General features: G+C 43.3%; 2 protein-coding genes across 15 annotated transcripts in view; both read right to left on the bottom strand.

Annotated features, from left to right (window-relative positions):
- The window catches only part of TAF1 (TATA-box binding protein associated factor 1), an 82,343-nt gene extending 81,409 nt beyond the window's left edge, over nt 1–934 (bottom strand). For 12 of the 14 annotated variants that reach the window (XM_061179325.1, XM_061179324.1, XM_061179326.1 and 9 more), the window contains exon 1: nt 761–931. In XM_061179325.1, coding sequence (XP_061035308.1) covers nt 761–880 — 120 coding nt within the window. In that variant the 5' untranslated portion in view covers nt 881–931. Of the gene's footprint in view, nt 1–760 lie in introns of all 14 variants that reach the window. The other 2 variants (XM_061179339.1, XM_061179331.1) reach the window with 1 other exon arrangement.
- A 3,840-nt stretch (nt 935–4,774) lies between these two features.
- Nucleotides 4,775–12,574, bottom strand: LOC133081613 (rho-related GTP-binding protein RhoG-like). The gene is made up of 2 exons (XM_061177879.1): nt 12,473–12,574; nt 4,775–8,213 (listed from the first exon to the last, which is right to left on the bottom strand). Exons 1-2 carry the CDS (start codon nt 12,572–12,574, stop codon nt 7,623–7,625), a joined length of 693 nt encoding a protein of 230 aa, XP_061033862.1. The 3' UTR covers nt 4,775–7,622.
- Nucleotides 12,575–15,895: the final 3,321 nt, after the last annotated feature.

Below are 15,895 nucleotides of genomic sequence, written 5' to 3'. Positions count from 1 at the left end.
TCAAGGAACCCCCACCAAGACTGAATAAATGGAACAGCAGTTGCCTGAATAAAGGCTAAGGAAACTGAGGTCATTCCGATCAGAGAAAGCAAGGCAAGAACTTTACTGCTGTCTTTATTGTGTGTTGCAGGGAATGAGGAATATTGGTCAGTATTTTCTCCTTGAGGAGACGAACTTAAGATAGGTGAGTGTCAGGCACAAGAAACAATTTCATGAATGTCAGTGAACGGTGGGAAAACTATGTAAGAAGTGCACTGGGACCAGAAGGGGTCTGCCCCGGATGGTTTGAACATTGGCTGTTCTAAGAACTGGGACCTGAACCACGTGATTTGGTGCAGGTCCTGTTCTCTCGCTCTAGAGCCACCTCTAGTCAGCGATGGCACAAACGCAGTTTCAAGAATCTCCAAGGTTCTCGTAGCAAAGGTTTGAAAGCACTCTCACTAGGTTAAGCTATTTTTCCATCTAACTAGCTCCAATGCCACCCATATCAGCGCCGCTGACGTCCCAGAGCTTGCCTACTGTTCTCCTCTCTTGTCTCCACCCTCGCCCAAACTGAGCCCCCTCGCTCTCCGTTACTGCACGATCTACTAGCATGGCAACTGCTTCTCTGGTCCTCTTCGCGTACGTTAAGTGCGCCCTCTCACTGAGGGAGGGCCGCATCGCCCTCTTTTTCCGGTTCCTAAGACCACTCAACTCTCCTCACTCCACCTTTTCCTTAGCCGATCCACCCCCAGCCCTGTCCCCACGCCCACCCCCTCACATCATCCAAGACGCTTTCCCCCTCCAGCTGCCCGGCTCCATTGATGTTGCCGAAAAGGAAACCGGTTAAAGAAAATGGGCCGCCTCCAGCGGAATCTTCATCGCTGTCCGTGTCTGACATGATGGCGGCGTCGGCGCCGGCAGCCGCTACGGGGGACAGCAAATCCCAGCCTCGCCCCACAGACCGGAAATAAAAATCCATGTCGCCCAGAAGTGACTCACAGAGTTCAGTGACCAGCCCCTACCGGATGCGGAATAAAGAAAAAAAGAACCGGAAAGGCCGCCAGTCCTACGAGAAAGGAGAATTGGTGTCACTACCTTACTAGAGGCTTTTGATTGGACTATACGCGATCAGGAGGCTGGATCTGTGAAAAGCGGTTAGTCAAAGAAAATGTTCGGTCCCGCCCCCTTCCACTTATCGAAGCAGGAGCTGTCTCAGTGCACTGGGGGGCAGCGCTTCCTAGGTCACGTGATCTACGTCCTGGTAACCGCACGTAACCACGCCACAGGACACGGAAGTAAAGATTAGAACCGGTTTTTCTTGTCTGTGTTGTCTCCTCCTGTACTGTTTCGTTCGAAAGAGAAACTGGCAGTGTGCCAAAGGTACCTTTGCAGTTAGTTGTTTTGAATTGACATTTACCCGTAGAAATGGATTTCTTCCCCCCCTTTTTTGGGGGGGAAATGTGAAAGTAAAAGATAAGTAAAACGAACAGGCGACCCTTCACCTAGATTCACAATTTTAACATTTTTTTTTAAAGATAACTGCAATTTTTTTTAAGTTATTTATTTATTTATTTATGGCTGTGTTGGGTCTTCGTTTCTGTGCGGGGGCTTTCTCTAGTTGCGGCGAGCGGGCCTCTCACTATGGCGGCCTCTCGTTGCGGAGCACGGGCTCCAGACGCGCAGGCTCAGTAATTGTGGCTCACGGGCCCAGTTGCTCCGTGGCATGCGGGATCTTCCCGGACCAGGGCTCGAACCCGTGTCCCCTGCATTGGCAGGCAGATTCTCAACCACTGCGCCACCAGGGAAGCCCCCACAATTTTAACATTTTGCTAGGTTTTTTTTCCTGAACCATTTAAAAGTGGGTTACAGATATCGTGATTCTTCACCCCTAAAAATAGACTTTTTTCTACACAACAACAATACCATTAGCACATCTTTAAAACTTAACATTAATTCAATCTCATTTAACATACAGTCCGTATTTAAATTTCCTCAATTGTCCTAATTGGAGCGTTTTACATTTCAATCCGGGATCCACTCAAGGTTCATGCATTGTATTTGTTTATCTCCCTTTAGTCTCTTAATCCAGAATCCACCAGCATATTTCTTTGTGTTGCATGACACTACGTATTTGGAAGAATCCAGGGAGGTTGTCTTGAAAATATTCTATATGCTGAATTCGTCTAATCTTTTCTTCAAAGTGATTCCGGTTAAATATCTTACCGGTCATCAGAAGGCACAATGTCAGGTTGTTCCAATGTTGGTGATGCTAAATTTGATCACTTCAAAAAAGTGGTGTCCACCAGATCTCTCCATCGCAATGGCACATTTTTCCTTTTGTATTAGTAAATAACCTATGGGGTGGTACTTTGAAATTCTGTGAATATTCTGTTCCCTATCGCCCTTGCACCCAAAGGTTTTAGCATCCGTCGATGATCCTTGCCTGAATCAATTATATTGGAAGAGTGCAAAAGGGTGATTTTTCTAATTCTTAATTCCTTCTATATTTATTAACTGGACTTACTCAGTAAAGAACTTTCCCTTTTCTTACCTCCTTTCTTGTATTTTTATTTTAATGTGTTACAATCTAACAGCATCATTATCCTTTTTGATCCTCAAACTGTTACAAATTTGTCCAATAGTTACCACTTCACTCTGGCTCCTGTATCCTTTTGACATGACCCCAATTAGTCTTTGAGCACTTCCTTGCTTTTTGGCACAAGATGTTCCAGTCTCACTCTGTGCATTCCCTGTCCTGGATCTGATATAAGCCATTTCTCCAAGGAGCCCTGGTTCCTTTTAGTGGGGAATGGTGTTTAGAAAGTGGGGCATCGGGACTTCCCTGGTGGTCCAGCGGTTAAGACTCCGCCCTCCCAATGCAGGGGGCCCAGGTTCGATCCACATGCGGCAACTAAGAGTTCGCGTGCTGCAGCTGAAGATCCCGCACGCCGCAACGAAGATCCCGCGTGCCGCAACTGAGACCCGCCACAGCCAAATAAATAAATAAATTAAAAAAAAAAAAAAACTGGGTCATCATTGCTTGTAGGCCCTTTCAGTGGAGAGAAAAAATTTTAAATGAATGAGTTTATATTAATACCTTCGATTCAAATCTAATACCACAGGGTTTTCCCTCGCCGTTCCCCATTTCATATTTGTATCTTGCTTCTCTTACAATGAAAACTCTGGTTCCTAACACCAATATATTACTCTTTTCAGAATTACAAGACCAATACCACTACCGACAATTAACCTAAGTAAAGTTCAGAAGTTCTTTGCAGTTTTCTGTCCTTAGACTATATCCTATTAAAAATTACGTGGATCTTTTTTTTCCTCTGTGGAGTTGTTTCCGTTTGTATTCAACTTTAGGATTTGCTTTTATTGTCCTTTTTAATAGAAAGGATAAAAATTTTATAAAATTTTTATTTTTAAAAAATGTAAACTTTTACATGGTTCAAAGTCAAAACTATATAAAAAGCTATTTCCAGAGAAGTCTTGCTCCCATGCCTATGCTCTCTGCCCCATTGTCACCCACTCCCTGTAACCATTTTCATTAATTTCTGGTTTATCCTTCCTGTGTTTATTATTTTTTTCAATTGAGGTGTAATTGACATTAACATATTAGTTTCAGGTGTACAGCATGATTCGCTATTTGTATTTCCTGTGTTTCTTTTTGCAAATATATGCAAATGAGTATGTTCTTATCTCTTCTTTTTCGTTATATACCCATGTATTGTTTGATTCTGTTTATATGAAATGTTCAGAAAAGACAAAGATTAGTGGTTGCCTAGGGCTGGGGGTGGGAACGGGGATTAACTGCATGAGGGATCTCTTTGGGGTGATGGAAGTGTTCTCAAACTTAATTTTGGTGATGGTTGCATGACTCAGTAAATTTACTAAAAATCATTAAATTGTACTTGAAATGGGTGAATTGTACAGTATGTAAATTATACCTCAATAAAGCTGTTTTTAAAAAAACAAAAAACATGGTTTTGCACTTCTTTACTCGTGCACTTACTAGTGTACCAGCGCTATTTAGTTGCCAGCCAGGATTGGGGGGGGTTCCTTGTGGTTTTTTTTGGGGGGGAGGAGATCGAACCCACTCCCTCAGCAGTGAAGGCACAGAGTCCTAACCACTGGACCACCAGGGAATTCCCTAGTTCATTTTTATAACAAATGGGAAGGAGATTTTTCTGAGATAACTGGAAGAGGCAAAAAATATTGAATGATATATCTTATCTTCACAACCCAGCCCCTAGCACAGTCAAGCCTGTAACACAGTAGGAGCTTGATAATTGTTTACTGAATGTAGTGTAATAAGTGAGGAAAATCACCAACAGGGAACTAACTGGTCTGTCATTATTGAAAACCAGGAAATGAAGCTAAATCCTGGGGATGAATAGGTAGGGGGTGGGCAGGAACTAGACAATCAATGTTAGCAGGGCAGACAGTTCCTTACCCTGATTATCTGATGTAGAGAAATAAGCACAGCTACACATAGATGCCATGTGCAATATGACAATTATAGTTATTTCATCCTTTGCAAGCTGAAAAGCATTCAGAAACCACTCAAAGCAAAGGGGTGGTGGTGAGGAATTGCTTTGATTTTTAGAAAGCAATGGACCCAGTAAAATCAGAAAAGTTTATTACCATTCCTTATGAATAATTTAAAAGTGATATTAGCATGTTAGTCTTCATACAAATTCCTTTCAAGTATAAAAACCAAGATGTCAGTGTATACTTAAGACTATTAAATCAGACCAATACAAAACCACTCTCTCAGACTTGTGGATCACACCTCCATTTATTAGAGGACACAAATTTGCCCAAACCAAACCCAGGCTTACATTTGGGAATTTGCCAGGCAAAGGGAGAGCAGGAGGCACTATTAAATTAAAATCCAACTTAAAAGATTTCAGTAGCTAAATAGAAAGTTCTCAGAGACCCAGGTGACAGCCATGTTTCTAACCCCTTTGAACCATGAAGTCCTGTGAGCACCCAAGGTGGCATCAATCAGAACATCCTGAGACTGGAATACACTTTCATTTGGCTGCCTTTGGGAAAACCCAGTGACTCTACCCAAGGGCAGTGGGCACAGTGCCCAGAAGCCAGTTGACTTCTACGGTGGCCACGTTACTGTAACAGCAGCCTCACTTTCCAAAGTGCTACTGGGCCTTAGTTGAGGAGGTCCACCCTCACCCTCTTCTAGTTGACTCACTTCTCATACAGAATCCCTGCCACCCTCAGGAGGCCCTGAGTCACACACTGGAAAATAGATACAGTACATTGGACCTGAGACAGAAGGCAAGCGCTGGACAACAGTATTCATCCTGGATCCTCCACAGCTTTAGACAATCAGCAGTGTAGAAATATACACCAATGAAGTACTATGTGGAGTGGAGGGTACAGTCATGAAGGAAAAAGAAAACAAAACACTAGTCCACCGTGAGGGAAAAGGCAACCAGAAGAAAAGGAGGAAGAATAGAGAATTTACATAACCATTTTTAGAAAATATTTATTTATTTATTTATTTTGGCTGCGCCGGGTCTTAGTTGAGGCAGGTGGGCTTCTTAGTTGCGCCAGGTGGGATCTAGTTCCCCGACCAGGGACCAAACCTGGGCCCCCTGCATCAGCAGCGCAGAGTCTTACCCACTGGACCACCAGGGAAGTCCCTACATAACCTTTTATCTTCTATCAATACTTGATATTTGACCTCCAGGTTCCAGGTTCTCCAAGAGTAGGGTTGCCAGATTTAGCAAATAAAAATACAGGATGCCCCATTAAATTTGAATTTCAGATAAACAGCAAATAATTTTTTAGTGTAAGTGTGTCCCAAATATTGCATGGAACACACTTATACTAAAAAATTATGGTATTTTATCTGGCAACCCTCTCCAGGAGGTTCAGTTAGCCTGAGGTTACTCTGATCATATCCCGTCAAAGGGCAACAGCAAGATGATCACAGAGCGAAGCTCAGGCACTCCACCCACCCCAAGGGGAGAGCGAAGCTCAGGCACTCCACCCACCCCAAGGGGAGGTATGTGTTCCTTTTAGCTCCATTTCCCAAACTCTCAAAAATCCCATGCTCTTCTGGCAGGGTGAGAGGATATGTGCACGGTGGAGTTGTCAACCACTATTTGCCAGGCAGAGGAGTTAAGGTTTCCTTCCATATCAAATGAGGAAGGTCAAAAATACAACTAGGGAGAAGGAGCAGCAGGCCCACCGAGCAACTCCAGCAACACCGCCACCAGGGCGACGACAGCCCTGCGGCCTGGAAACCCAACGTACCCCAGCCCTCTTGGAGCAACCTCAAAAGGCACACAGGGCTGAACACACACACAGGGAGATACACAGAGGAGGGAGGAACAGGAAGAGAGCAAGGTAGTCTTTACAGTGACTCAGAGGAATGACAGCAGAAGAGAAGTATCAGAGGCAATCACAGAACCCCCTGACAGTGACTGGCAGGACATTTTATTTCGTTGGTCATTTCATTGGTTTTATTTAGGGGGTTAATCTTCAGTGGTCTTTCCTTCAAGCGGAAGGATGATGAGAGAAAAAAGAGCCACACAGAAGCCTCAGAGACACAGCTCTTCAGAGGGACTGTTCATTACACATCACCGTGCCTATTGTGCTAGCAGAATCCGAGAGCAGATCTGAACATCAGATCCCACAGCCAATATACTATCGTGACTAAGTGCCAAACCCACCTCCTGAGGATGGAAGAGGAACCAATAACAAGGCCATGGCTGGTAAACATTCCTCTCAAAGGCATGAAGAGGGAAACAGCACAAAGAACAGGACCACATTATGCTTTTTTCACACTCTCCGCCATAGGAATTCCCAGTGCCTTGTAATCCAGCATCTCTGAAACTGTGTTCCCAGAGATGTTAATAGGTGTGTTGCATGGGACCAAAAAACAAAAGTTCAGTGAAATAAGTTTCGGAAATACTGCATACTTATTAAAAGTTATAACTTCCTGCAGTAGAAGAAACTATTCGGCATTATTTAAATCACTGGTTCCTGCCTTATTTGACCACAGAACCCTTTTAAGAAACATCTATTACCATCTCACAGAACTCTAGGAATGCTGCTTAACCATTATTGCAAAAATATCTCCTCTCAAGAATGGAAAGAGCATGTCAACATTGGGAACACCCAGGAATCACACATAAGATGGTTTCCAAACATTAGTATATCAGAAAGCTTAAGGCAATGATTTGAAAACTTGGAGAACCTTGTCCTTCTGGGAGGCACTTGCTCAACGGTAAATACAGCCAGGAACGCTGAAATTAGATTTCAAACAGCCAAGCAAAAGCCTACAAACAACAGTGCTAGGCTGCTCTGCTTAGTCGTGGCCTGGCCAGGACAGAAAAGAACAGCGCTTGGTGGCATCTCCTCTTACCACTTCGACAGGAGAGACACACACACTCTCACTCTCTCAAACTTCCTCCAAAAGGTTCAGACCAAACTTCAAAGCAGCCAAGTGCAAACTAGCCTCTCTTTGTTCCTCCAAAAGCTGAATAACCTGGAGTCTAGGGTTTCCAGGGGAAGAGATAAGTGGCTCACGCTGGCATTGTTAAATGCTGTCAAAGGAATTCCCCCTTATTCTCCTTAGGTGCAGTTCCCAAGCAGCACCCCAAAAGCTATAAGAGGACACACTTCTTGCTGTTCTTCTTTGTGGCAGGGTAAAGCACAGCCCGGACAGCTTCTGAAAATACCTCATGGACCCCATCCTGCATCAGGGCTGAACATTCCAGATACTTCACAGCCCCCACCTGCTTAGCCAGGGAAGTGCCTTGCTGAGGAGTTGTGGGCACTAGGCTCTGTTCCTTCAGCTTCTTCACTGTCTCAATGTCACTTCGCAGGTCCCTCTTGGTGCCTACCAGCAAAACAGGTACATTGGGGCAATGATGGGAGACCTCTGGGTACCACTTATGCCTCACATTGGCATAAGAAGATGGGTTGCCAATGGAGAAACAAATGACGAAGATATTGGTCTGGGGGTAGGAGAGTGTTCTCAGTCGGTCATACTCCTCTTGGCCGGCTGTGTCCCACAGGTTCAGGCTGACGATCTGGCCGTCCACAGATGTCTGGGCACTATAGTTGTCAAAGACAGTAGGGATATACTCCTCGGGAAAGGCGTTTGTCGTGTAACTGATGAGGAGGCAGGTCTTACCTACAGCCCCATCTCCCACAACCACACATTTAATCGTCTGCATTCTTCCCTTGGAGTCCTACGGACAAGAGAGAAAGAAAGAATGTTCACAGACATCTGGTTAAGTTCGGGAGCCTAAGCCGTATAAACATTTCTCTCTGAGGAGAAAGAAAGGAGGTGAGACCCCCCCCACCGCCACCGCCACTTGCCTGGCCTCTTAACACTATGGAAGAGTCAGCTGCGAAAGGTTGCAGAGGGCAGGAATTCTTACCACGGAGTCCATGGACTGCTAGAGGATAAGCTTCAGTAGATTCCAGAAGCCACCTCTGCAGCTGTGTGCAATATTATGTGCATAAGGAAATTTTTCTGGAAAGAAGATCCAAAGCTGTCATCAGACTCTCAAAAAGGACCGTGAGCCCAACAAGATAGGTATTTATGTTGCAGTATCGTCATAAGGTCTGCGTATACAGTATCAAAGGTTCTAAAATATAGCAGATGCTAAATAAATGTTAACTAATTAAAAAACAAAAAAAAATTGGCATAGAAAGAAGGTTCCCAAGGTTGAAACGAAAGGAAACACGTCTCTTACTTTGGGTCTGTGGCTATAGACTCAGCAAAGGACACTCTGTTCCTGAGCAACAGTGACGTCATAATACTGGAGAGGAAGGTAGGCCAGTCAGACTCAGCCATACAGAGAAGCGGCTAAGAGTCCAGACTCTGAAGTCAGACCTCCTGGAGTCGAAAACCAGTCCTCTCTTTTCCTAAGCTTTGTGAACTCGGGCAAGTTTTTAACCTGAAGCTTACATGAAAGAATGCATGTGCTGTACTTATTAGTGCCTGCCACATAGGAAGTACTCATTAAGTGTTAGAAGCTACTATGACTTCACAGAAATTACTAATCTGCCGGGGAAGGCAAAAGTTCTATAATGTGAGTACATGCTAGACAAACCAGGGGGTCTCACCCCTTCCGACCTTATCTGAGTAAAACTACAGGTCATAACACCACTATATTCTCGTCCATTTCTTCAGGAATCAAGTATTTGCGAGTTAATGGTACAACACAGATGATCTCCAAGGAGCACGTTTACTATGAGCTCCCATGTCTGTACCCCCTTATTAATATTCTGTCAATGCCCTACTGTGTCAGTGCCTCCACAGCACTCCATTTCCTTTAGCTTCTTAACTAGTACCCTCATTTCAGACCCGATCCTCACAGCATTAACTTCAAGTGTCCGAACATGGAGGAAAGGGGACACATTATCATATGTATTTGATTATGGAAAAAGATTTGAGAATCAATTAGTTTCTCACCTTGGGAATGTGGGGGAATAGACACATTCCCCCATCCTGCTGTCTTATTAGCTAAGGTCTACATTAGGTCCATATCATAGACAAAAACCAGACAAAACAAAACAGCTCATTTTGGGTCAAGGGAAAAAAAAGTTGGCCTTCTCAGCATGCTTCGCACAGGCCCGCTAGGGGTAGCTCTCTCCTCACACAGCCAGCTCTGCCCAGTGAGGCATTCCACCTAGAAGCCTTCCTTTCCTTGGCACAGGTCCCACAGCTAAAAGTCCAGAGCCTGATTCAGCTCTAGTAGGCAATCATCCCAGAAGACTCACTGACCATAGCTGTCTTTTTCCATCTAGGAATATGCATGAGGATCAAACACACAAGGTCAATGGAAACAGGGCAAAGTCACCACCACACTCCATGAGAATAGCCTTCCTTGACTTTTCCAGTTTGGATTCATTTCTTTTGCCTCTGATAGCAATCACTGCCTGTACAACTCATCTTCCCAGCCGCCTCTACGTATCATCCAGTGTCTCTGCTCAAAGTGACTGCTTTCAGGACAATAGTGCATCTGAGGGGGTTGCTGAACTAGAGCAAAACTCTTAGGCACAAAGACCGTTTTGCATCCCAAGTTCAGCTCCTCACCTCTATAACTAGGAAGAGCCATCTACACTCTTTTCTACTTGTTTACGTCTACCAGTGCTCCTAGTATATATAATAAATACCAGGCCTACATGATGAAATGCACCTAGAACATCCCAGGTCTGAACAAAACCAAAACACCCTCACCTATAGCAAACTCTCAAAGAAAGGGAAGGTTCAGCAAAAGTGGGAGGGGGCTGCTTTGTACAGTTGACTCATTCATTCAGCCCACATATTCATTATACGATTTTCTCTGCTTGTGTGTATATTTGAAATTCTCCATATTTAACAAGTTTAAAAATAAGACTAAAAAATATAATCCAAGAGAATTGAAGACAGGATCTCAAAGAGATAATCGCACACCCATGTTCATTGCATCATTATTCACAGTAGCCAAGAGGTGGAAGCAACCTAAATGTCCATCGATGGATAATGGATAAAGAAGAAAAAAAAAATATATATATATATATATAATTCAGCCTTAAAAAGAAAAAGGAAATCTTTTCATACACTACAACATGGATGAACCTTGAAGACATTATGCTAAGTGAAATAAGCCAGTCACAAAAAGCCAAATATTGCATGATTCCACTTATATGAGGTATCTAGAATAGTCAAATTCATAGAAACAGAAAGTAGAATGGTAGTTGCCAGGGGCTGGGGGAGGGGGAAATGGGTAGTTGTTTAAGGGGTATAGACTTTCAGGTTTTCAAAATAAAAAAATTCTAAAGATCTGTTGCACAAAAATGTGCATATACTTACTGTACTGTACACTTTAAAATGGTTAAAAATACTAAAAATAAAAATAATAGTTTTTAAAGGGCTGGGAACTCTGAGAGAAGGCTAGGAGTTACAAGAGAGAGGCAAATATTCTGTTTATCACCAATATGAGAAAAGGTTGTTTCGTTCAGCTCCAGCATCCAGCACAATGCTGTCCGGTTACAGATCACCCACAGCTTTCCCCTCATCACCACCGCTATCCACACACTCTCCCAGGCACTACTATGCACAATGCACTGCTAGGCGGGACTCAAAAAAGGGTTAAAAAAAAAAGAACGATGATAGAAGTTTATAGTCTTAGGGTAAAGGCAGGACTTCTATAAGAAGGTAAACAATAATACACAGTAAAGCATGGTCCAGAGAAAAATAAGTTGCTATGAGGAAACAAGGGGAAATTAAAAACTGAGAGCCTGTTACAGGCATTGTGTAAAATACTTTCACATATCTTATTTAAGCTTCATAGTAGCACTGTAAAGTAGACATCACCTCAGCTCAGAGATCATTAAATATGTCTCTAGGATTGGAAATTGGAAGAGGCCTGGAGCTGCAGAGACCAACACCTCAGAAGGCATTCACTTTTAACCTTGGAATTACAGTTTCTTCTAAATCTTCCATTCTCATCTGACAAAGCATCCTTCTTCACGTGTACATTTCCCAGCAGTCACTTTTCTCCTAGGTTAGAGGCACAACATAAAAGACCCCATAACTGGACTTCCCTGGTGGCACAGTGGTTAAGAATCCGCCTGCCAATGCAGGGGCACGGGTTCCAGCCCTGGTCTGGGAAGATCCCACATGCTGCGGAGCAACTAAGCCGGTGTGCCGGGGCGCCTAGAGCCCGTGCTCCGCAACAAGAGAAGCCACTGCAGTGAGAAGCCCGCGCACCCCAACGAAGAGTAGCCCCCGCTCCCGCAACTAGAGAAAGCCCGTGCGCAGCAACGAAGACCCAACGCAGCCAAAAATAAATAAATTTTAAAAAAAGACCCAGTAGCAGTAAAGACAAGAATGCAGCTCAGAGTATTACTATTTCTAGCACATTCTCCCCCCAAGTCTCACCCTTTCCAAAAGTCAAACCCACTTGAAATCACTCTAACTTTCTGAAACTAAAACAATTCAGCAGAAGACCCTCATTTTTATTTACTACTTTCTGCAACTTAGTTATCTACTAAATCCGGGAAGCTTTTTCACATTGAAGACTGACTTTTTGGTTCAAGTCCAGTCAAAGACACCCCAGGGCGAAGGAAGCCATGTGAACTCTCCCCAACCCGGAGCCAGGGGAGGCTATCCTGCGCTTGGAAACTTAACCAGAGAGGCAATTCTAGTGACCCATCAATAGCCACCGCAAGCCCGCTCGGCCCTTCCCTCACATCCTTTCCACCGAGGGTCCTTGGTTGTGGGACTTCAGATGGACTCGTGAGCCTGGGACAGAGAGGTGCCTCACGTCGGATTCACAAATAGGAAGAGCTGGCTCGATCTTCCCCGCTATACATACAACTCATCCCACTCTCAAATCCCTTCCATCCAAGGAGTGGCTCATATACTAAGGTAACCGTCCCGGGGATGGGGAGACTCGAGGAGAAAAGAGCGGATGAGGGGGCCGCCTGGGGGGTGGTTCTCCATAAGGATTACCCGGCAAAGTAGTCGTCCTCCCGCGCTGTCGAACCGCAGCTGGCAGAGCCTCCCAGGCGTCTCTCGCTGGGCTGGGCAGGCTCGGCGGGCTCGGCGCCACATCCGGGCAGCTACCGAGTCCCGCCCCCGTCGTCGGACGCCGTCCCCACCCGGTGCCCCGCGACCTCCTGGGAAATGGAGTTCTAGCGCCCGCCGCGTGCTCTGCAAGTCACTGGCTTCTAAACTACACCTTTGGGTAATCAAGGATCTCTGGGGTCCCAGTTCCTCGGTTCGGAGGTCCCCGAGCTTCACATTTCCCGTGACAAAGTGAGGCCGCCTCCTCCTCCCCAGACCGCTGTTTTCTCCTCAAGACAAGTATTAACATAAAGAGGCAGTCAGGGAACTGAAAAAGTGTTAGTAAAAACGGAGGCGATAAAAGAAAATGTGGTAGTGAGTTAAGGTAGCTGTCACCATATATTAGTTTGCATTTTCTAGAGTTTTATATAAATGAAATCATACAGTATGCACTCTTTTTTTTAACAGCTTTATTGAGATATAAATTCACATACCATACAATTCACTCACTTAAATTGTACAATTCAATAGTTTTTGATATATTACATTATTAATTTTTTAAAATAGTGGTAAATATATATAACAAAATTTGCCATTTCAACCATTTTTAAGTGTACAGTCCAGTGGCGTTAAGTACATTCGCAATGTTGTGGAACCATCACCCTTGTCTATTGCTGAAACTTTTTCATCACCCCGAATAGAAAATCTGTACCCACTAAGCAATAGCTGCTCATTCCCCTCTTCCCACAGCCCCTGAAAACCAACCTCTAATCTACTTTCTGTCTCCATGAATTCGACTTTCCTAGCTACTATTCATCTATTGATGGACATTTGGATTGTTTCCAACTTTTGACTATTGTGAATAATGCTGCAATGAACACTGGTGTACAAGAATATGGTTTTGTTGATTTTCCTCTATTGTTTGTTTTCTATCTCACTGATTTCCACTTTGATCTTCATTATTTTTGTTCTTTGAGTTTTATTTGCTCTTCTTTTTACTGAAGTGAAAGCTGAAGTTATTGTTTTGAGACTTCCTTCTGTTCTGATATAGGTGTTTAGTGCTTAAAAATTACCCTGTAACTATTGTTTCAGCAGAATGTCATGAATTATATGGTGTGGTTTCATTTTTATTCAGTTCAAAATATGTTCTAATTTCTTTTTTGATTTCTTCTTTGTCCCATGTGTTGTCTAGAAGTGGATTATTTAGTTTTCAAATATTTGAGGATTTTCCAGAGATGTTTCTGTTATTGATAGGTAATTTAAATTCCATTATTCATATTTTGTGTGACTTGAATCCTTTCAAATTCATTGAGACTTGTTTTGTGGCCTAGAATATAGCCTATCCTGGTAAATATTCCATGTACACTTGAAAAGAATGTGTATTTTGCTGCTATTGGGTGGACTGTTCTATAAATGTCAACCAGGTCAATTTGGTTGATAGTGTTATTTACTTCTACTATATCCTTGCTCATTTTATGCCTACTTGTTCTATCAGTTATTAAGAGTATTGAAATCTCTGACTTGAATTGTGGATTTGTCTATTTCTCTTTACAAGTTTATCAGTTTTTGATTCATGGATTTTTTTTTTTTTTTTTTGGCCGTGCCACGCAGCATGTGGGATCTTAGTTCCCGGACCAGGGATCGAACCTGCACCCCCTGCAGTGGGAACGCAGAGTCATAACCACTGGACCACCAGGGAAGTCCATGATTCACGTATTTTATAGGTCTTATATTAGATGCACAAGTGTTTAGAATTGTTATGTCCTCTTCATTAATTGACCCCTCTATCATTATGAAATTACCTTCTTTATTCATGGTATCTTTGCTCTGAAATCTACTTTGTCCAATATTAATATAGCCCCTCCAGCTTTCTTTTGACTAGTGTTATCATGGTACCTCTTTTTTTTTACATACTTTTACTTTTAACCTATTTGTGTCTTTGTATTTAAGGAGTATTTTTTGTAGGCAGCATACGGTTGGGTCTTGCTTTTTTTACCCAATCTGATCATCTTTACCCTGTAACTGGGGTGTTTAGACCATCTACATTTAACGTGATTGTTGATTTGTGATTGTTAGGTTTGAGTCTGTCATCTTGCTATTTGTTTTCTATTTGCCCCATCTCTTCTTTGTTCTCTTTTTCCGCCTTCTTTTGGATTAATCAATATTATTTTTATTCCATTTTATCTCCTTTGTTGGCTTATTGGCTATACCCCCTTTTTGTTTTTTTGGCCACATTGAGCGGCATGTGGGATCTTAGTTCCCCAACCAGGGATCAAGCTCACGCCCCCTGCATTGGAAGCATGGAGTCTTAACCACTGGACCACCAGGGAAGTCCCTAGCTATACCTCTTTGTTTTTTTATTTTAGTGGTTGCTTAAAGGTTGATGGTGTACATCTATAAGTTATCAGTCTACCTTTAAGTGTTTATTATACCACTTCACAAAGAGTATAAGAACCTTACATTATTATACTTCCATTCTCTCTTCCTGGACCGCTCATTATGCATTCTACTTTTATCTCATGATACATTGTTATTATTTTTGTTTAAACAGTTACTTTTTTTTAATTTTATTTTTTTTGGCTGCGTTGGGTCTTCGTTGCTGCGCTCGGGCTTTCTGTAGTTGCAGCGAGCCAGTGCTACTCTTCGTTGCGGTGCACGGGCTTCTCATTGCGGTGGCTTCTCTTGTTGCGGAGCACGGGCTCTAGGCGCCCCGGCTTCAGTAGTTGTGGCACGCGGGCTCAGTAGTTGTGGCTCGCAGGCTCTAGAGAGCAGGCTCAGTAGTTGTGGCACACAGGCTTCGTTGCTCCGCGGCATGTGGGATCTTCCCCGACCAGGGCTCGAACCCGTGTCCCCTGCATTGGCAGGCAGATTCTCAACCACTGCGCCACCAGGGAAGCCCTAAATAGTTACTTTTTAATACTGCATTATTTAGAGCAGTTTCAGGGTCACAGCAAAATTGAGCGGAAGGTAGAGAGTTCCCATGATACGTCTGTTACAATCAACAAACCTACATTGGCACATCATTATCATCCAAAGTCCACAGCTTACCTTAGGATTTATTCTTGAAGTTGTACATTCTACGAGTTTTAACAAACGTATTCACCATTATAGTATTATACAGAATAGTTTCACTGCCCTAAAAATCCTCTGTGGCCTGCCTATGCATCCCTCCCTCCCTCCTAACCCCTGGCAGCCACTGATCTTTTTACTGTCTCTTAGTTTTGCCTTTTCTAGAATGTTATATAGTTGTAATCAATCTTTAGCCTTTTCAGATTGGCTTCTTTCACTTAGAAATGTGCATTTGAGGTTCCTCCATGTCTTTTCCTGGCTTGATAACTCATTTCTTTTTAGTGCTGAATAATATTTCAT

This window comes from Eubalaena glacialis, chromosome X (assembly GCF_028564815.1).
Source record: "Eubalaena glacialis isolate mEubGla1 chromosome X, mEubGla1.1.hap2.+ XY, whole genome shotgun sequence".
NCBI classification, from domain to species: domain Eukaryota; kingdom Metazoa; phylum Chordata; class Mammalia; order Artiodactyla; family Balaenidae; genus Eubalaena; species Eubalaena glacialis.
Note: the sequence above shows the minus strand (reverse complement) of the source record. Positions and strands in the feature narration are given on the sequence as shown.